This window comes from Micropterus salmoides, unplaced genomic scaffold (assembly GCF_014851395.1).
Source record: "Micropterus salmoides isolate LMB-PRFRI ecotype aquatic unplaced genomic scaffold, ASM1485139v1 Ms_hic_scaffold_17, whole genome shotgun sequence".
Classification (NCBI taxonomy): Eukaryota; Metazoa; Chordata; class Actinopteri; order Centrarchiformes; family Centrarchidae; genus Micropterus; species Micropterus salmoides.
The window spans coordinates 13,484,384-13,506,268 of record NW_024040817.1 but is presented as its reverse complement, the minus strand read 5'-3'; the positions used below and the strand labels follow the sequence as shown (position 1 = coordinate 13,506,268).

The 21,885-nt window shown below is 40.3% G+C and overlaps 3 protein-coding genes across 5 annotated transcripts in view; 1 reads left to right on the top strand and 2 right to left on the bottom strand.

The window, feature by feature from the left end:
* LOC119907120 (oxysterol-binding protein-related protein 10) overlaps positions 1-5,686 on the bottom strand; it is a 92,973-nt gene extending 87,287 nt beyond the window's left edge. For all 3 annotated transcript variants that reach the window (XM_038724724.1, XM_038724722.1, XM_038724725.1), the window contains exons 1-2: positions 5,601-5,686; positions 4,588-4,688 (exon numbers count right to left, since the gene is read on the bottom strand). The gene's annotated coding sequence lies outside the window, so the exon portion shown is untranslated. The remainder of the gene's footprint in view (positions 1-4,587; positions 4,689-5,600) is intronic.
* LOC119907123 (transmembrane protein 42) lies at positions 549-6,207 on the top strand. Its single transcript, XM_038724729.1, has 3 exons — positions 549-860; positions 1,876-2,022; positions 2,341-6,207. The coding sequence occupies exons 1-3, from the start codon at positions 666-668 to the stop codon at positions 2,479-2,481; spliced, it is 483 nt and encodes a 160-aa protein (XP_038580657.1). The 5' UTR covers positions 549-665; the 3' UTR covers positions 2,482-6,207.
* Positions 6,208-7,097: 890 nt separating this feature from the next.
* Positions 7,098-21,863, bottom strand: zdhhc3b (zinc finger DHHC-type palmitoyltransferase 3b). The gene is made up of 7 exons (XM_038724728.1): positions 21,491-21,863; positions 16,293-16,624; positions 15,537-15,661; positions 14,561-14,657; positions 11,582-11,663; positions 11,243-11,373; positions 7,098-9,600 (listed from the first exon to the last, which is right to left on the bottom strand). Exons 2-7 carry the CDS (start codon positions 16,593-16,595, stop codon positions 9,442-9,444), a joined length of 897 nt encoding a protein of 298 aa, XP_038580656.1. The 5' UTR covers positions 16,596-16,624; positions 21,491-21,863; the 3' UTR covers positions 7,098-9,441.
* Between the last annotated feature and the right edge of the window lie 22 nt (positions 21,864-21,885).

Genomic DNA, 21,885 nt, shown 5'->3' with positions numbered 1-21,885 from the left:
ACTTACGAGAATAATTTAGTCTCGTTCTGGTTCCAACTCTCTGACAGGCTCATTTCTCTCTCTCTCTATCGGAAAGGGATTTGAGGTTTTTGTGTGGGGTGGTGGTGTACATGTGTGACTGCCTGCACATACATCCCATCTATTCCACTTATATGGTGTGTTTTAATGTAATGAGCCTTTATAATGCAGCTCATTAGTATACAGAAGTCTGTCCCAAGTTGTCTGGATCAATTGAACACTCAAGGACATTACATTAGCATTGATTGTCCTCTACTGCACCCAGTATTGATAGCATGGAAGAATAGAGAATTCCCTGTCTATTAATGATCTGCTTAACCTCACTCTTGTTTATTTAAAATATCGGATTAAAACACTATACTATAGTTTTATGATTACTCTAGCAAGTTTGGACGCAGGTTACTGCTGCTTCAAAGTCATGATTCAATCAACTGAGGTTATAAAATTGTGGAACTACACTTCCCAGAATGCCACGGGGGGCAGTCCAACCACAGCGCTGCTTCGTGTTAACCATGTGTTGTGTGACTGCCACCGGACGGCTGTCTGTAGAAAGTGCAGGGAAACGTGCCACACAGTGACACACACACAACCATGCAGGCTGCACGACCCGGACCAGTAGCAGCCGTGATGTAAAGATGGATTAGAAAATGATGTGCCTCATCAACATGTTTCCGGGAGTTTTCTATGCACTGCTGGCGGGTTTCCTCGGGGCCGTGGCGTCGTCGTCGGCCAAGCTGTCCCTCGGAGCCGACTATCTGAAGGGAGTCTGTGAAACCGGACTCCGGACGTGGGGAGAGCAGCGAAAATTTAGACAAGCGGACGAAACTACAGCCTGTGACCGGGTGAGTAAGAGCTGCGTTAATTATTAACACAGGGAGGATTTGCTGTGAATAATGCAGCGCCGGCGACGTGGATGCCTGCAAGCGTTGCGATTTCTCACCGAGGAAGTTGGGGGGGGTTGTCCCCGCCCGCCTCTCCTGCCTGACTCCTTCAACATCAGCAGCATCACACGGGGGAGCCCATGCAGCAGCAGCCAGCTGCGCTCTCGTGCCGTGTCCGCATGCTTGAATGACATTGCAGCTTCGCACGAATCTGTGTGTGCGTGTGCCATCGCGTTGTGCAACTTGTCTTAGCATGGTTGGTGTGATGGCTGAGCGTCAGGGTCAGGTTTTGTAAAAGAGGGTCAGGTTTTCTCGTGTGACCTTCACGCTCTCTGTCACACAGTGATGTCAGAAACCTCTGCAGGCAACTGTCTGTGTCCTTAAAGGATGGACGTCAAACAGTGACCTTTAGTCTGAGGGATAATTAAAATAACAGATGAGGTGTGTGGATGCAAAATTATATTAATATTCACCACAAGGTTTGAATGCGACAAAATATCAAGGACCCTGAGCCATATAATGCTCTAGTTAACGGTGTGTAATGATTTCATTACAATTTTTGAGCTACTTGTACTATATTTACCTGAGCATTTCAATTTTGTTACTTTATACTTCTACTGCACTACATTTCAGAAGGAAATATTGCATATTTTACTCCATTTATTTGACAGGTGAAGTTATTAGTTATGTTGCCTTTTTTCAAATCAACCCTACAAAACATAAAGCAGTCTTGTTAGTAGGCTGCAGGGTTTTCAAGTCCCTTCCACCCGGACTCATCATGACACATCTGCTTAAACACAACTGTATTGTCAGGCAGGTGCAAATATTGTTTAGATGGCTGCATTCGATTTCACTGAAACATTTCTTATTGTTACTTTTATCCTGAAACAAAATGTTTAAGATGTAGAGAACTGAATAGGACACGAAACCGTAATCAGTTGTCATTAACTTATACGTTTCTGCTTTTATTTTTCAGCTCCACATCCCTTTGAGGTTGCTGTGCGGCGGGCTGCTTTTCACCTGCAATGCTGTGATGTGGACCTTTCTTGCCAAAGCACTCAGGTATTCCTCCTCCTCCACCCGAACCACTGTGACCACGACCGCCTCCAACTTCATATCTTCCGTAAGTAGCAACTCTTACAGGACCTCCTGCACACCCTCCCTGCCTTATTACTTGTCCCATAAGCACAATTCATCATATCAGACTGTAGCGGAGTGCGAGTTAATTTCAGAGTGACCTTACATCCTTTCTTCCTTATATAAACTACTTTATTTTAGAAAATAGGCTGGACTACATTCAGAAATAACTTGTCTAACTGTAGGCTTTTAACAGGACCTTCTTGTCAAAGTTCAACTCCATGTTTGACATCTCCATCTTCCTCATTGAATGGAATTGATTTACTGATTCACTTTAACTAAGATCCTGATTTTTTTTCTGCAGGCTTTCCTGGGCCAGCTGATCTTTGGTGAAGCACAGATAACACTGTGGTGGGTTGGGATCTCTCTGACCTTCTCTGGTCTGTTGGTACTGCAGAGGGTTTCACCACAGGAACAGAATGCGGTTGCCGAGAAGGACGAATAATATGTGGTGTGTTTTGGTCGGCTTCTCCTCTGATTTGAACTACTCTAACCAAAGAAAAGTGAAATTTTAGTTTGTGTGTATTTATATTAAGAATGCACTACGGTGAGAGAACAGTAATCTCCATTGTTTCTGTCAAGCCTCCCTGAAACACTTGCTTTAATAAACAAATTGATTCCTGATTAACTAAATGCCACTCAAAATGTGTCCTTCCTGATGAAGAGGAAATGTTTTATTTGAAATCGGTGACTATGCTTCCAGTTGCAGTTTGTGGCCATGTAACGCTACTGGGTAAAATCAGAGGAGATGTTGGCTTTCAGCCAGTCTGGCCATGGTGCAGCTACAGTCAGGCTGGCTGGAAAATCCACACACCTTGGCAAACTAATGGATGCGTGCACGCAGCTTCTGAGAAGCTCTAAAATCATCTTTGTCCACAGACTTATAATGGAGCAAAAAATTTACTAGCTTTACGTTCCTTTTGGGGAATCTTTCAGTCAACAACAGCCCAACAGAACAGATGTGAAGGAAGAGAATAATTTGATATTTTGGGAAATACACTTGCTTTCCTGCCAAGAGTTAGATGGGACGATTGATACCACTCTCATGTTTGTATGTTAAATATGAAGCAAATGCCAGCGGCTGGTTAGCTTAGCTTAGCATATTGAGTGGAGTAGTGACACAGCTAGCCTGGCTCTGTCTGAAGGTAACAAAATCTGCCTACCAGCCCATCTAAAGCTCAATAATTAACATGTTAAATTTCATTTGTTTACACTTAGGTGTTTGTACTGATTATTAAATAAACAAGAGGCAGATTTTGATACCTAAGGACAAAGCCAGGCTAGCTGTTACCCCTTGTTTGCAGTCTTTATGTTAAGCTTATCTCGCTGTAGCTTCATTTTTAACAAACACACAAAAATGTTATCAATCTTCTCATCTAACTCTCAGCAAGAAGGGAAACAAGTGTATTTCTTAAAAGTGACAGATGAAAATCTGTGTGCATAGTGACAGACTGATCTGAAGGGAATTTTTCTGGATATGTTCATGAGCAAATGACAAACAGCATTATTGGCTATGTGCATGATGCCATCATTAACCAGCCTATGCATTATGTAATGCAGCTATCACATCACCAAAGCTTTATTAATTCTCACATTTCCTTAATTCTCACATTTCCTTAAGTTACCGCGACACTCACTGTAAACGTACACTGACATTGCATTTTTTGCATGCTCAAGGAGATGTTATAAGTGACTTTTTTTAGTTTAGTTTTAACAAGGTGTACACATATTTTCACAAGTAATAATATTACTGTAGCGCTGAAAGGCTCATCCCTGGTAATGTTTTGCTCCATTTCTCTTAACCTCAAGATATGAGCATGACACATGTTTTCAGAAGCAGCTGGTCTTCTATTTCATGATAGATGAGATGAGTTCCTACGAAGGCCTGAACTCAAATAGCATCCTGGAGCGTCAGTCCACATCAGAGTGACATCATTTTGAACTGCTTCATTTCATTAAACTCAGAATCTAAGAGACATCACATGGCCTTTTGATTGCCCTGCGTCTGCAATTTCATATTATTCGGTTTCATCATGAATATCACTCCATCCGCCATCGGTCTCTCTAGAATTCATAGACACCTGGCTCCATTAAAAGCTTTCCTCTACATCTGTGGAGTTGTCACTCACAGTGCAATAACATTATACTTCCTTTAAATCTCATAACACTGTGATGTGTGTAACAGTGAGGGAGTTTGAGCATGGCAATATTAGAGGGGCGTTTCTGTTAGCAGTGTACTTTAGTATACAGGGATTTGCCTGAACATGAGATCAAAGGTTGCTTTATGGAACAGCATTTTAAGATTACACTTTGCTATTGTTCAGATACATATCATAATATAAATGCATAACGGTAGCTATAATACCTGACTGTAATATTCCACAGCAGCAATGCACAAATATATCTGATGTCCTTCCAACCGCTGCTGTGCAGGTTTTGTATCACGTGGATTAAATGCATCCCTATTAATGTGACTGCAGTGACAATGTGATTATACAACTCTTATATTAAAGGCCGGCTGAGTGATGTTTCATAGCAGGGCTGTACTCACCACGAAGGATTTCTAAGCAGTGGAGATCACTCACAGCGACGCAGAAGTGAATTCAGTTGTTTGTGCCTCCACGTTTTGGGATCCTGGGTGTGTTCTGATTCCTTAAAAATAATAAACATTCTGGGATATTCTGCTTATTCACTTTTTTTTGCCAAGATTTAGATGAGAAGATTGATTATTACTCTCATATATGCCCTATTAATGCGAAACTAAAAGCCAGAAGCATGTTAGCTTAGCATAACGACTAGAAACGGGGAAACTGCTAGCTTGGCTCTGCCCAAAGGTAGCAAAATTCGCCTACCACCACCTCTACAGATCACGAATTAATATGTTATTTCTCATTTGTTTAGTCTCTACAAAGACAACAGTTTGTGGTTTTACAGAGGGTAATGTGTCGGAGTATTTCTTGGCGAGAAGCAGCGACTTCCTGGAGTCTTGTCATCACTGTGAGGTGGCCAGGCAACTAGCTGATTAACGACCATGTTAATTAGTGAGCTTCCGTGGTGCTGACAGAGTCAAGCCAGCATTTTTCCAGTCTTTATTCTAAGCTAAGCTAACAGGCCCCTGGGTCTAGCTTTATATTCACCAAACAGATATAAGAGAAACATCAAGTTTGTGTTTTATTGGGGTTACTGTTCTTGGCTGGGAGCAAAGCAACCAGTGGAGACTGGCAAAAAAATAGTCCGGTACATAACTCCTTGTAAAACCACAACTTGACTTTTTTTTTTAGCATTACTTGACTTTTGGTAAGGATTACAGATGTGATATGCTAATGACATATAATGTGTTAATTATAGAGCTTTAGAGGTGATGGTAGACAGATTATGTTACATTCAGACAGAGCCAGGCTAACGTTAGCTGTTTCCCCTTTTTCAGTCTTTATGCTAAGCTAAGCTAACTGGCTGCGGCTTTATATTTAACATACAGAGACGAGAATGGTGTCATTCTTTTCATCTGACTCTCAGCTAGAAAGTGAATTTTTCCCAAAACGTTGAACTATATTTTTATTCTACCTTTAATAACAGTAGAGTTCTTGGTGCCTGGCTTTTCTGCAGTTAACGGCATGATGTGAAGGTAAACCATCTACCTGTGAACCCACTCTCACTGTAATATAACCAGGCAGAGCTTTGCAGTAGCCACATTTATATCTTGACAGCGGCATGGCCCTGAGTGTGATGTATTTATATCCGTGTGCACATAAACTGTAGATGTGGTTGAGAAATTACAAAACCACTGAAATATGTTCTTGACCGGTCAAGGTGTGCCTCACATTGATGAGTTAATGTGGCGCTGCAAGAAAACAGCAGTACACTTATTTGGATTTATTGTGAGTTTTGACCTTTCTCTTAGTAGTATAATGTAAAAGTTTACTGATTTTACCTTAGTTTGTAGGTAACGTTACTCTTAAAGTATGCGCAAATCAGTCATCACCGACAAATGCAACATTATGTTCCATTTTGTAACACAAATCTGCTCTGATATACACTGTTCATAAAGTGTCTTACAGATTATGTGAAAACAAACATTTGTGAAAGTGTAAATATATTCTGTTAATAGGAACCACCGAGAGAAGTAACACTGTTGGAATTATTAAATAAACATCTCATCTGACAAACAAGATTCATGTCTCCATCACTGTGGGAAGATATTAAGTGCATCTTCATGACAGCTTTGTTCTTCAAACAGAATAGCTTCTATTCCACGTCCAGATAAATTGAATCAGATCTGAATTACAATGCACCTTTATTCAACTGGGTAAAGATGTGAAGCTGAGGGTTTAGCGTGTCCTCTCTTTGCATTTAAACACAGTAATGTAATTAAGATTGGACTCACTGCAAATTTATGGGGCTGGATGTATCATAAGCCTTGAGCAGGTCTACTTCTACTTACACAGCGAGCTTAATCTCCATTAGATACATTCCCTTTCTTTAAATACCTCTTGTAAAAATGGAAAACAAAACATAAATTACTTTAGATGGCTTGTACTTCAGTTACATGTCAGATAAGACGATGCTTCTGCAGTTTTTTCCTATTATAACACTACAGTATCAGATATGTCCATGTTTTTGCTTTCCTTCCCTGAATTAAAAACGAGTTTCTGAATTTGTCATAAAATCTGTCAAAAGTAAACTGAGTCAATAAAATATCTATAAATTAAAGTAAATTTAAACAATTTTCCTCAAGAAATCTGTTGCAAAGTAAGCAAAAATCCAATTGGTATGTGTTTTTCGATTCGATTTCGAAGTTTGTTTAGGGGTAAACTGTTTTCTATTATGGGTCACAAGGGTATTTACAGCAAAAATCTGAAATTTACTGATCTGAATAGTTTATGTATTTCTGTAATTTAATAGTGTCTGAAACGTTTGCTGTCAGACTATTTTCTTTACAAGTTGTTTTTTGACACTAGTGTCAAATATGTCCCTGAATTCAAAATGGAAATTCTCACAAAGTTAAGTACCATATATGCTAAAATATAATGTAAACAGAGTCAAAATATCCTTAACAGTAAGTTGTGTCATATACATATGGTTTTATTTCATATCTCTTTAAACAAATACCAGTCAAAAGAAGAAAAAAAAACAAACATCATGTGGTCCACTGTAAGTACTATAAATGGTATTCACACCTGACCAAAGAACATACTGAACAATTCAAGAAAAATTAAGAAAGCTGGTATACTATATGTGTAAACTGGATAGCAACTGGTGCATCTCCATATCATGGTAATGTTTTATACATTTATTTAAAAACTGGAGTGATTTTTAAAAGCCTTAGAAACTTCTTGACAACGCTCTACCATTAAAACAGTTACTTCAATGCCTCCCTTCATTATGCATTAAATTTGGCAACGTGTATGTTCAAAAATGTCTTTCATCACCCTTAAAAACACATTTTATAATTACTGTAAGGCTTTCGAAGACATTTGAGAAAAGGCATTTTAGTGTTAAATGCTTTGAAGTGGCCTATTTCCGATCTGTAGGAAATTCTCATCACCAAATGTAAAATCTGTGCTCTTCACACAGACTGGCATAGTACTGTCGCAGCTGTGACAATTAAAACGTGCATTTCCGCAGTGGTCTTTCAGGCCTCAGTGAACATTTTCCACTGGCCTAAATTTTATTCGTTTTATCCTGTAAGGCAGCTACAATCTACGACAAACTGGATTATCCATAGGCAAATTACATCAATTGAGAGAGAGTGAATTACACTTAGGGTCAGTGCATTCAGAGAGCAACGTGTATTGCTGTATTCCCTGACTGTCCATTTGAGCTGGTGACTGTGATGGAAACGGTTCAAGCAAAGAGGTCGGCTGGATTTACTACACACAAGAGTCGTCAGATAATCAAAAGAAGGAAACTGGTCAAACTAACCGGTAGTTTCTCCAACTGAAGTGTCACTTTCAATATTGTACAAGCCGAGCTGCCTTTTGGACTAGAAACAAGACTTTGTTAACCTGCCAAACATGTTATAATAAGTTAGAATCCTGAAGATTTTCATGATTTCAAACCCCATGTTTAATACTATTTATTGTAGTCATTGTTTCAATAGCCATTCAATGTAAATAAAGTCCTTGATTAACTCTCTAAATAGTGGTTTTCTATTCTGACACCATTTTCAAATTGCCATCGTAAAAAGTGAGCCTAGCATGGAATCCAGGGTTGCTGTTTTTTTTATCTATCTCATTGATATCTGCCTCACTAAGTGTGTTTTCATCAGGAGCACATTTTCAATTTGCGCATTAAAAACAGCTGAGTGATGCTGAAAATTCAAATTTAGAGCAACTTGATGTGCCCTCTTCTTCTGCAATTGTTTAATGGCACGCAACTGAAGAATTAGCACCAATAGCTGTTTCATCTCACTATGTCAAAGTCTTAATGTTCACATAATGGTAGTAGATGGAAACTTGCACTCATTTAAAAAATGTGCCAATTATGGACTTAGTTTTTAATTGTGTTTGGCTTCACTGTTAACAAATTCACCAGTTGTTCTTCTGTTGTATTTCTGACAAAGTAGCTGCTCAAAGAGCGTTTGCTGTAATATTGAAATCGCACTTGCTATTATCATGGTAATCTTAAGTATGATAACTTCACTTGGCCACTGTGAGGCTATTGTTGCTCTTTGTCTAGCAGCCTTTCAATGTCCTTCACAGTAATCTGGCATCAAAAAGGATGCAACTCATTTAAAATAGTATTTAACCAACGTGATCCTGTCTCACCCTGACTGTAACATTAAGGCAAAATAACCGCTGTCTTTAAAAATAGCAGATGCCACTGTTTACTAATGCACTGTTCTAAGGCGATTAATCCGCAGCACTCAGCAAAAGACTACTGCAATGGCAGAAATACAGCAAATGAAGAAGTGACAGGATCACAGCAATGTTTACAGGAAGACAGAGAACTAGGTGTCCATCTTGGCACGCAGGCCGCGCTGCTCTGATTGAAAACATTCTGGACTTCAGTTTCCAGTTCACATCGTTTAGTCTTGGAAGCAGGAAATGGTCAGACATGCTGCAGGAAATTTCAGTCTCTTGGTGTCGTATCACCAAGTGCTTCTTGTCAAGTTGTTGCTGCTCAGTTAATGTTTTTTTTGTATTCTTGTAGAGCTTTTCTGTACAGCTATACATCATTAATCTCAGTGAGTAACAAGAGGGGAAAATACAATAAAATAAAAAGGTGACATACTTTTGACATCATAATTGCTTACAACAGAACACCCTGAAATATCCATAAATGAAATATCCATAAACGAAAGAATACGCAGATGTGGTTAAAAGGAGTTTATGCTCATTGAGGTCCAGCCAACAGGAGGGCAGACTGATCAGCCCACGGCAGAGCTCAGCCAGGTTTCCAGATTTCACACAATGTACTGGTACAAGTCTGCCTTGCCGTGGTCGGGTGGTGCAAAGGGGCTCAGCCAGGCTATGGAGAATGGATGGCCAAATACCACCTTCAGATTCATCCATTTTGACTTTTTGGCCCATCGTCTCTCCTCCTTCTTTAGCTGTTCGATACCCTGCGGGGACAAGATGTAACAAACCGGAAAAGATGTGGGTCTCCAGATTCATGCTTAAAGCTGATGCATATGTGAACATATAGCTGTGAATTTAAATTTTAATGTGCCAGCAGAAAATAACCAGCATAAGGGATTAAAAATTAAGCATGTTTTGCATTCCTTTTGTTTTTTTCCCCCCCTCGGAGGTCTTAATCAGGGGTAGGTGACTCACTCTCAGCATTTCCTGATGTCTAACAACAGCGCACACACACATATATATAAAAATGCACGAACAGGGCAGAGAACTGCAGGCCCCATTAGATGAAAATTGACTGAAATAGATGATCTTTGTAGTGAATATTATCACACTATGAGTCACCGTCGTGGGTGGTTTGAGCGGATACATTATGAGAAAATGCACTAATGTCAACCTACGGGGAAGCTGTGAGTGAATTACCTGCTCCTACTTACATCTGTGCTCTGATCTAGTGAACCGCAAGACAGTATAAATTTGTGACTTATTTTAGGAAGTCAGAACTGCTATATCAACCATAGAAACTTAACTCTATCACTGGCCCTTTAGTGTGTCTGGTGTTCCTCATTATAATGTTTTGAATAACTTCCTTTTAAATGTTTCTATATATAAAACGGTTATTAGGGATTCAATGGTAGAAAGATGACAGGGAATGAAGAAAGATGGAGAGACATGTATTGGCGTTGCCATAAAGTTAATGCTGATGCAACAGGACTGAAATGTTAGTAGGGCTGCAAGTAACGATTATTTTCACTGTCAATTATTTTCTCCATGAATCGATTAGTTGTTGTTAGGTATAAAATGTCAGAAAATGGTGAAAAATGGTCGATCAGTGTTTCCCAAAGCCCAAAATGACATCCTCAAATATCTTGTTTTGTCCACAACCCCAATATATTCAGTTTACGGCCATAGAGGAGTAAACTTACCACAACATATTCACATTTAAGAAGCTGGAATCAAAATCACTTTTCTTAAAAATAAATAAATCACTCAAACCGATTAATCGATTATCCAATTAGTTGGTGATTAATTTAATAGTGGACAATTAAATCGATTATTCAATTAATCGTTGCAGCTCTAAATGTTAGTTGTTGTTTTTTTAACAGTTAGTTTTTTGTTAATGTTTAGGCCAGAGCCTTTTCAGTAATACCAAACAACCTTTCTCTCATTTCTAAAAGTACAACAAAGTGCACCATCTTGTGGCATACTGCTTAAGGAAAATATGTCCAAAATTATCTCAGCCTTTGGAATCAATTTGATAATAAAATATTTCTCTAATTTTGTTATCTTGTACAATGGTTGTTGTTTTTTTATGTATTCCATTATAACAATACTAAAAAAGCAAAAATCATGAAGATGCTTGTAACAGATGCAAGTGCTCACCTGCAAATCTCTGCCCCAACTTTCTGATTATTGAGCTAAAATATAAAATATTTGTGTTGAAAGTATATACACAATGTGTTAAAATAAAATTAAATGATGTATTCTAAAATCTTTTTTTACACATTGGCTTCCTGAACATGTTAAGGTTAGTCATGTGTAATGTTCAGGCACAATTAAACAGACTCTGTGAGCCTGACTGCTGTTTCAGTGAGGTATGGTGGTGAAATTAGTCCTGTTTTCACTCACTGTCTCATCGGTGCAGATGGAGTGGACCTGCGTCCCAAACATGACTGCAGTGAAGATCAGAAAAAGAAGACCCTCGAAGCAGAGGAGGATGAGGAGGACGACAGTTGCTGGTGGAGAGAAGCTACTGCATTCTGGAGAGGGAGGGAGAGAGAGCAAAGAGAGAAAGATTGTTCATGTCAAAAAGAAGAAATCCTTATTGCTACAAAATAGAGTAAAGCCCCTCACTAAATGGCCCCAGGTACATAAATAGTACAGTCAGCTCTAACAGGAGATAAGCAAATAAATAATGATGGTACATTCTGGAAACGGCTGGTAAGACTACACCAGTATATTACTTACTTGTCCAGTCTTCTTCAATGCAGAAAACAAAATGGAAGGCCACCATGACTAGTGAATGGAAGGATATTAGTGCAATATACATCTGGGGGAGGTAAAATAAAGCACAGATTTAGAGTTAAGATAATATTCTTAAATAAACTCATAAACAGTCATAACATCACACAAGTGGGAGCTCTTTTATGTCAGTTTTATTTAGACAACATTTAGGTAAGTAGGTAGGTTTATTGTCACAATATAACATGTTATAGAGTGAAATTGTGTTTTGTAACTCTCTTCTGCTACATTGCAGAAAATATACATTAATATAGAATCAATAATCAATGGAGCAGTGCTGAGGATGAATTCGAGTTTAAGAGTCTGATAGCTTGGGGGAAAAAGCTGCTCTGCAGTCTGGTGGTGCGGCAGCAGAAACTTCTATATCTCTTCCCAGAAGGCAGCAGGGTGAACAGGCTGAGGCTGGGGATGGTACTGTCCTTTAGTATACTTTGGGCTCAGCATAAGCACCTCACCTCACGGATTTCACTGATTCTTGGGAGATGGGTACCAATGATCTTCTGAGTAGTTTTAATCACCTGCTGCAGAGCCCTCCGGTCCTGGGCTGTGCACATCGCATGACAGTTTGTGATGTTTCCTGTCAGGATGCTTTCTATTGCTCCTCTGTAAAAGCTGACAAGAACTTGGTGTGGGAATTTGGCCTTCTTAAGCTTCCTCAAGAAATATAGTCATTTCTGAGATTTCTTCACCAGTGTGGAGATGTGAGATGACCATGTCAGGTTCTCTGTGATGCTGATTCCCAAGAACCTGAAACTGTTCACCTGCTCCACCTCAGCACCACTGATGAAGACAGGAGTGTGTGTCTTTATCGCCTTCTTCCTAAAATCAACAATCAGCTCATTAGTTTTGCTGACGTTGAGTAGTAGGTTGTTCTCGGAGCACCACTCTACAAGATTACAATTTCCTCCCAATAAGAAGTCTCATCGTTGTTTGAAATCTGGCAGATGATTGTGGTGTCGTCCGCAAACTTCACAACAGAGTTCTCTCTGTGTTGGGGGATGCAGTCGTGGGTGTACAGCATGAACAGGAGGGGGCTGAGCACACAGCCCTGGGGGGCTCCGGTGTTTAGCACTAGAGTGGGGAAGGTGAGTCCGCCAATCCAAACTGACTGGGGTCTGTTTGTGAGGAAGTCCAAGCTGCAGAGTGTTATATTTAAACCCAGAGTGCGGAGTTTGCTGATAAGTTTAATGGGGGAGATTGTGTTGAATGCGGAGCTGAAATCCACAAACAGAATTCTGATGTAGGTGATGTTTTTCCTCAAGGAGTGTGAGGGCTGAGTGGAGGGCAGTGGAGATGGCATCCCCTGTAGATCTGTTGGTTCTGAAAGCAAACTGGTGAGGGTCCAGGCTGGCTGGGATGTTGTTCTTTATGTGCTGAAGAACCAGTTTCTCAAAGCACTCCATCAGAATGGCAGTGAGAGCCACAGGGCGGTAGTCGTCCAGACTAGACACTACAGACTATTTAGGTACAGGAATGATTGTGGCTGTCTTGAAGCAGGTGGGAACCCTCTCCTGAGACAGCGACATGTTAAAAATGTATCAACTAGCTGATTGGCACAGGGTTTTAGTACACAGCCAGGAATGTTATCAGGCCCAGCTAATTTACTCATATTGACTCTCAGCAGGACTCTCCTAACATCTGCTGTGGATACTGACAGTGGCCGGTCCTCTGGAGGTGGAGTAGGCTTTATAGCTGACTCCTTGTTGAGGAGATCAAAGCGAGCATAAAAGGTGTTAAGTTCATCTGGTAATGTGACCTCACACATGATAGGGGAGCTCCTGCTTTTGTAGCCTGTGATGTTCTTGATGGCCTGCCACATATCTTTGGTGTTGTTGGTGTTGAGGTCTCTGTCCAGTGTCTGTTGATGTCTCCACTTTGCCTCCTTGATGCCAGCTTTCAGTCTCGTTCTGGCAGTGCTGTAAGCTTCTTCATCACCCGACCGAAAAGCAGCTTTTTTGGCTCTGGACAGAGCTCTCACCTCTCTATTCATCCAGGCCTTCTGATTGGGGAATGATTTTATCGTTTTAGTGATCACCACATCATCAACACGTTTGCTGATATATGATGTCACTGATGATGTATATTCCTCAAGGTTGATGTGGCTCTCCTGGGTGGCGGCCTCTCTGAACATACTCCAATCCGTGCTCCCAAAACAGTCCTGCAGAGCTGCTGTATCCTCATCTGTCCACACTTTGACTATTTTAATTGTTGGCTTGACCCTTGAACAGTCCAAGTGTGGATTTCTGGACAATCAGAGCCTGTTATACTATCTTTCATTCTGAATATATTCAAATTAGAGTTGCATATGTGTAAATTTATATACAGTCGATACATATAGTTTAATATGAAAGGACACATCTGAGATATAGGGCACTATAGTTATTGAGATTGAGCCTGATGACATGAATGCTATTTTTCTGTTATGCAGTGTTTAACATTATATAGTGTTAGATGTTAAAACTATAACAAAAGTAAACTCCACAGCATCTTTCCCGAGGTTGATGTGATAAATATTATTTATTTATTTAATATTATTATGCTGAAGTAACTTTAACGCCCAGGACACACCTTTAACGGCTACCTTGCTGAACTGCTGTGGCAACACAGACAGCGTTGCCAATGTGGTGCTGTTACTGCCAGTTCTGTCTTTGTACATTGAGTTTGTCTTTTGATAAATATAAACTTTGACATTCTACAGATACAGACATTGAAACTGTAGTGAAATGTGTAATGCATGTTGCTGGTATGATATCCATATGACTAGGTAATTTTTACTATGCATTTTGCAGAGAACCGCGGCAGTAGTGTGGAAAAAATCTCTAGGCCAAATCTCTAGATGACGCCACGCTGCAGCTCACGCAGGCTGTGTAGCTGCTCTAACCTTAGCATGGGTGCCAAATTAAAAAGCAAGAGACAGAGACTCACTGTGAAGAGGACAAAGTACTTTTGGTTGCTCTCTCCGACACAGTTGTTCACCCAGGGACAGTGGTGGTCCATCTTTTTGATGCAGCGTTTGCACACACTGTGGACACACAGATACACAATAAAAATTAAAACCATTACTGGCCAACTGTGACCTTTTGATGCTGCAAAGGAAGAGCAATCTGAATAGAATATATTAAACTAATGCCAGAGTAAAGCAAAACACAAAAATGACACACACAAACGCAGTTCGCCTTTAGCAGCATAATTCACTCAACACCGTCAACACCGACTGATGTGAGAGACTGGAACAGACTGCTCTCAATCATGGTAGCTGGACTGTGTATGTTTGTGTTGTGTGTGTGTGTGTGAGGGGTTATTTATCTCACAGAACTGCAGCTGGTCGACAACTCAAGTAAGGTCTGACAATTCACAATCTATCATCTGACAAAGCAAAAAGTCATACTCAATCCAACCGTGTGCTTTGTTGTATGCATTTTCTGAGGGAAATCTATATTTTCAAAGCTGCCATCCTGTGGTGTTATACATTACTCTTACGGGTCATTAAAGACAAGTGTATCAACTGAAGAAGCAAGAAAAATTATCTATTTCATTCAAACGGACACCCATTCAGCCTATGAGACAGAATGACTCACTGGCTTTACAATTCAATTACTCTGCGGTGTTTTTTGTGCTTTTCGTGCGATCCCAGAGAAAACACTGAGCCACCACAGAGGGAACTCCTTATTATCAAGCTGCAGAGTCTGCAGGGAAATGCTGCACAGCTACTCTAAAAAAAAAAAACAACTGACACACACACACACACACACACAGTCCCCAGAGGGAGAGACGCATCAGGACTTCTCTCTGTAAGGTGCAGACACTCTACTCGCCTAGACCCACATCTTAAAAGTTGCATAGTTTGCAGTGGGGACTGTAACCTTGCCTACAATCTACACATTCGCAGGGGAAGCTGTACCTGCAGTGGTGAGCTCTGTCGGGCTTGATGCTGCAGCACTTGGGACACTTGTACACCACCTGTCCTGGTTTTAGCTGCAGGCTTTCAATGAACTCTTTGGTAGCATTCCCTTTAGGCACGGCTCCCTGAGAGAAAAAAAGATGTGTTAATGAGGAATTCACTTGTGGTTTCCGTTGCATTTGTTTAACAGTGTTTCCTTCTCATCCACTTTGCTGCAGTTGCTCCTTATACACAGCAAAAATAAATTGACTTAAAGACAGATCAGTCAACTTGCCAAGTTACACAACTAGAGAAAAACATGACTGAATATTACAGTCGGGGCAGGATTAAGCTAATAGGTGGCCCCGGGTCATAAATTAGCTGTAGGGCCCCAAATGATACTGGAATGGTCCCAACCCATTTTGCTCAGTCACAGAAACTAACCAGTATTTCTATGCTGGAATCCCATCCTGCCTCAGGCTTGCTGTGTGTCAGCTAGTCTGTGATGATTTGATTAAAACACAAATGTATTTAAGGATATGGACCATCTAAGCATACAATCAACTGAAACATTAACAAGGTAGTAAAACTAGCTTTAAAAACTACCAAAAAAATTATTATCTACAATTTACAAGTTAGTCTTGCATGGCATGTTTTATTACAGTACTATTAGAGACAGTTTTTAAGAAGATGTATTACAGCCTATATATGATTTAGTTTTTCCTATAAAGTAACCAAAGTAGTCTGCTAAATAACCAACATTAGAGTCTGACTGACCGGGTCTGTGCACATCGCCTTGGCGTGGGAGGCGAGGGCGAGGAAAGCGAGGCCGTTGAAGATCACCCCATTGAAGAGGCTGTAGGCCACGTTCTTGGCAGGCAGCAGCATGACAAACACCACCACAAACTCGGCGTAGAAGACCAGGAACCAGGTGATGACGCCGCACACGATGCCGCAGCCGTCGCGGATGAACCACATGGTGTTGGAGCCGGTGCTGGGCGGGGGAGGGGCGCAGTGCTCGGGCTTCAGGTAGCCAGCTTGGCGCTCGATGTCCCTGGTGCGGTGCGCCGGGCTCAACATCCTACAACGCCCGTGGCTCCGACCACATGCTGCGTGGCGAGATGAGAGACAGATGGCGAGGAAGAGGGGAGCAGAGAGATGGGAAGAAAATGAAAGAAGAAAAGGATGAGAATTAGGTAAGGGATGCTGCATGAGTACATGTTGATGAGGGAAGGTAGAGCTGCAACAATTATTTTTACCATAACTGATCTTCTGATTATTTTCTAGATTTTTCATTCATAATTGTTTGTTTCTATAAAATATCTTGAAATATAGTGAAAGATACCCTCCAGAGATTGAACACTGCTAGGTGAACCAATAATCTCAAAACCCCAAATTACAGATTTACTATAATGTAAAATGAAAAACTGCTAATCCTCATGTAAGAAAAGCTAAAACAAGAGAATGTCTGGTATTTTTGACTGAAAAAATCGATGATGTCTATATAAGTGTCCCGTCCGCATTACAACAACATCACAGTGTGCAGTGCTGTCCAACAATTAGTCTGTGTAAACCATCTGTGCTCTACATCTTCAAATATAAACAAAGAGGGGGCTAATTAGACACAGTGAATCAGCAAATGAGTTTGAGGGCAGTACTCTGGAGAAAGCATTAACAGGGGGAAGAACATACACTAACTTGTCCAATACCAACAGGCCAAACAATGCAGATTCCTCTTACAGCAAAAAGAGGCTGTTGGTTGATTTAGAGGTTGTAATTCACCATTTGGCCTTAAAAGTGAAAAATGCTTCAGCAGCCTACACAGGTGTCCTGACCTGCACTAAGTGTGTGTCCAGCTCTGTTTGGAGAGCAGGCTTATGAATAAGCAATTGAGCAGGTCTGTGTGTGTGTACAAAGATGATGTGACTTCAAAGAGGACCAAATGTCAGAAAACCAAAAAATATGCCTTGCTGTTATATGCAGATAACACAGCTTATTCCCTGCGAACGTCTGGACCTCAGTGCCCTTCTCCTCGCTAAAACCTAAGCTTCAAGTGAGTTCAATCAAACTGCCTAGTCATTCCTGATTATTCAATCTATCCATTCGGCTTAACTGCGAGACAGCCTAATCTCACTTTTATGTCCGTATTAATTAGGGCTTGGCCAGTGATCCTGGCAGTTAAGCATGCCCCCCACCTCACAGAAATTTAATCAGAATGAAAACGATACAGCATACCTACGGAACGTTTAGGATGAAATCTCTGAATTTAACTAAAACGTCTCACAGCCCGAGTCCAGACCCCTTACCCCTTTGAATGACCCCAGACTCCCCTTGCATGCTTTTCCAATTTGTACAGGACTGCCTAATTTTTATCTCACTTTGATTCTTTTTAAAGCTAGTTGCATGGAGGGCAACGTCAGTCGACATCTCTGAAATATCTCAACAACTAATGAATGGATAACAATTCAATTTGGTACAGACATTGATGGTTCCCAGATGACGAAACCTACTGACTTTGGTGATTCTCTGACTTTTTCTGTAGTTCCACCATGAGGTGACAATAACACTTTTGAGTGAATGGATTGGCATGAAATTTACTATAATAAATTTGGTGATCACTTTAACTCCAACGCTATCATTAGACATCTTCATCCAAATTTTAATGTGTCCAATTTTTTGGTTTATACATTATCAAATACCAGCAAAACGAATAACATTTCCATAAGCCTCAGCAGTAGTGTTTGTTTAGGGCCAATTACAAAACTAAGAAAGTGAACATTGTGTAACTGCTTAACAGTGCAGTATGTCAACACTGTTGTTGTGAGCATTTTGGCATGCTGATGTTAGCATTTAGCTCAAAGCACCCCTGTGCCCAACTACAGCCTCACAGAGTCGCAAGAGTCATGAGTATTGTTTATGATGTTTGTGGAGGGAGTCTTTGCTTCAGGCAAGGTGGCCCACTTGTCTTCTTAAACACTGCAATTGACCCTGTTATGGGGTTATCTTCCAAGCGTGACCTGCATTTGTACAGGTCTGCAATATAATATTATATTGCAATCTTTTGAAATATGACTCTTTTTGGAATATGGAAATAACAAGAATTATAAAACTCACACAAATCCTGCCAAGACTTACTCAATGAGCTGTACAACAAGTCTTAAAATGAACAGAGGATTGTAAATCACTTGAATTAGCCAGGTTACAAACCAAAAGTACTCTCAGCCTGAAATCATTCAGCTAAGGCTAACAGTTCATTGATGATAACTGTATAATTCTACAGTGATTAAATTTCAACAACGTAAATGTAACTATCTGTATGACAGCAACCACAGCAATCCATCCCTGAAAATGTTTGGGCACTGTCTTGATAAAAATGTACTTTTCTTTTTTGAAATACCGCTGCGTAGCTTCTTGACCCTTTTCACCACACCTTTCATCACACAGCAGGAGTCAAGCCCAGTGGGAGGTGATGTTGGAGGTCTGGTGTGTCTATGGCTATCACTTCCAACTTAAAAGTTGGGATTGCTTTACCACTTGTCTTGGCTCCAGTGGCAGTAAAAGTAAGAATATTTGCACACATACGTGCTTTTAGTTCAGTATTTTGACGTATGTTTTATTAAAATATTTTTACTTCACTACAAAAAAACTTTTTTGCAACTTCATCTTGTTCATAATGCTGCTGCTAAAGACAAAGAAAGCTGAACGCATTACACCAGTCCTCCGATCTCTGTACTGGCTTCTTACTAATAGAGTTTAAATCGCTGGTGCTTGTGTATAAATTACAAAATGTTTCATGTTTACATGAGACATGCTCTACAAACAAACCACCCCTGCCTTAAATTTAGTTTAGTTTGCAGACACTATTCCAATTCATCTGACACACATAATTTTCTAAAATATGATTTGTTAAAGTATAACACTACCTAGCAGTATACTGTAGGTAGAACTAGCTCCACCTTGACAAGATACTAAACTTACATGTCACTTACATGTTAATGCATCAATAATAATAACCAGACAATATAATAATGTAACACCTTAAAAGGGGGTATTAATTAATTTCGTGTAGCCAATTAGGGACAACTATATTGTAATTATTTCCCTAGATATCCTCAGACCTACCTTCCACACAAAATATATATAAGGAAATCCTATCAAGGCTTTATACTTCAGTAACTGTAAGATGAAATACCAATATCTTGGGAAACTCCATGTTAAACAGGTTTTGTTGCATCAGTCATGCTGACATTAAGTAATCGATGTGACTATTTACCAATATAGATCTGACTCAGCTGGTGGGAGTAGCCCATTAACAAAAAACCTGTTCCAGTGAGCTGGATACAGGGCGCTTGATAACGACTTGTAATGTAATTGTTTGGTGAAGTTTCACTCCAAAGAAGCTTCAATTGCCCTTAAAAACTGTGTTCACTGAAAATGCCGAGAGAACTTCTTACAATAAAGCAATGAAAGATCTGCAGTGATACTACCTGCTAAACCAGAGTTCAATAACAACTTTCAACCAAGTCAATGATTTTTTTTTTGTCAACGAATGAGAATGAGTCTATTGATTTATCTTGCCGAATAACTGTTCAATAGCTGTACAATGAAAACTGACTGACTTGACTGAACAGAAACACAGAACAGAACAGCACTCGCTTTGTGTCAACTCAAAGCAGCAACAGTTAAGACTTTCTGTACTCTTTGGCAAAGTGAAATAGCTCTATCATGATGCCCTTGCAGTACTTTAAGATTAGATATAGTATGCACAAAAAGCACAGTTTCTACTATGGCAGTGACTCACTAAATCAAAATGTAGGCGTGGCATAGCCATATATTCACTTCATGATCTATGAGTGTTTGAAACCCTGCTGCTAAAATGCATTTCAAAGTAACAGACAGCGTTAACTGATGGCAGGAGAGGCAGGATGAGAGACTTGATGAAGAGATGATTTTACCTCCTGTGGAGTTAATTAACACCTCTCATGTGAGGTGCCCCTGTGTTGGTACAGTACAAAAGGTTACAAAAGGTTGTTTCAGTTGAGCTTGATTGTTTTCTCGATTAATCAATTAGTCAATGAAATGTTGACATTTCTCATAGCCCAAGGTGATTCTTCAAATGGCTTTTTTGTCACTCAAAGGGTTAGGGTAATTATGAGGAAATGCAGATAATACTCACATTTGAGAAGCTGTAACCAACTGGTTTTTGCAGCAAGACTAAGATACAGGACAAAAATGCAGAAAATACAGAATGTTGCTAAATATCAGGATAGGCCTACACCTTAAGGGCCATTTGTAAAAACACAGCTGACAATGTCTATCATCCACCCTTTGTTGAAAAAGGTTAATAATAATTAATGATTATCAAAATAGTGGCCTGTTAAACGACTAGCTCATGATTCCACTATCAGCAGCATATATGCCAACTGTCTGACCAGCAGAACCCTTTTTATATACAGTCTATGGCAGAGTCACATGAGCTTCCCATTGGAGGCCTGTTTTTGTTTCTGGCCATCACACATATTCAAATCCAAACTTCATTCACTTAACTTAAATTTAGCCTCCAGAGAAACATTTCTAGGTCTTTTACCTTTCTAATAGAATGACTTGGTATACACTCTTTATGAGTGTCGTGGAGGGAAATAAAAGACATAACCATTAATATGCTGGAAAACGTAATGACTAGGAAATTCAAATATCTTAAGAGCCCTTGATCAGGACTTTTGTTTTCTACCAAACGTTACACTGACTTCTGGCTTTTGCCATGTCTAACAGGACCTGTACAGTTATTATGACATTTTTGGGCTGTAATGAATTAACTTCTAGAAAGCGCTAATACAATCACCCGACCATGGACCAGGAAGTAAGTAAACTCTGGCAGCTGCAGCAGGATTTCTGGAGTTCCATTAGTTCATAGCTGGTAACAGTCACACAGCGGACGTTACATTTAACTTATTTCAAGAAAAAAAAACACCTACCTCACTATCTACCGGTTTGTTGACAAGAGTTTCTTGATGTCCTAGCGTAGTTTCCAGCCTCTGGAAGTTAAAACACACCAAACTGAGAGCGAGTGTCCTCTCCGCCGCTCCGTCTGTTTGCGCAGTACCAGCTAACCTCACTTATCTACGGGAACTCAACGGCTCCGCGGCCGGGGTCCAGCTTACACCGCTCCCTCGGTTTCGACGAGGCGTTAATTAGCCTCGTTCGTACGCTAACTACTGCGGGGGGGGGCGAGCTTTAAAACAGGCCGCTGTCTACCTGCATCCCTCTCAGTCAGATCCAGAAAGCTTTGCGGATCGAAGGACAACACAACGAGCCAACCAGGAAGTCCGATACCCTCTCCTGACGAGACGGGGTAATGGGTGTTTGTGCC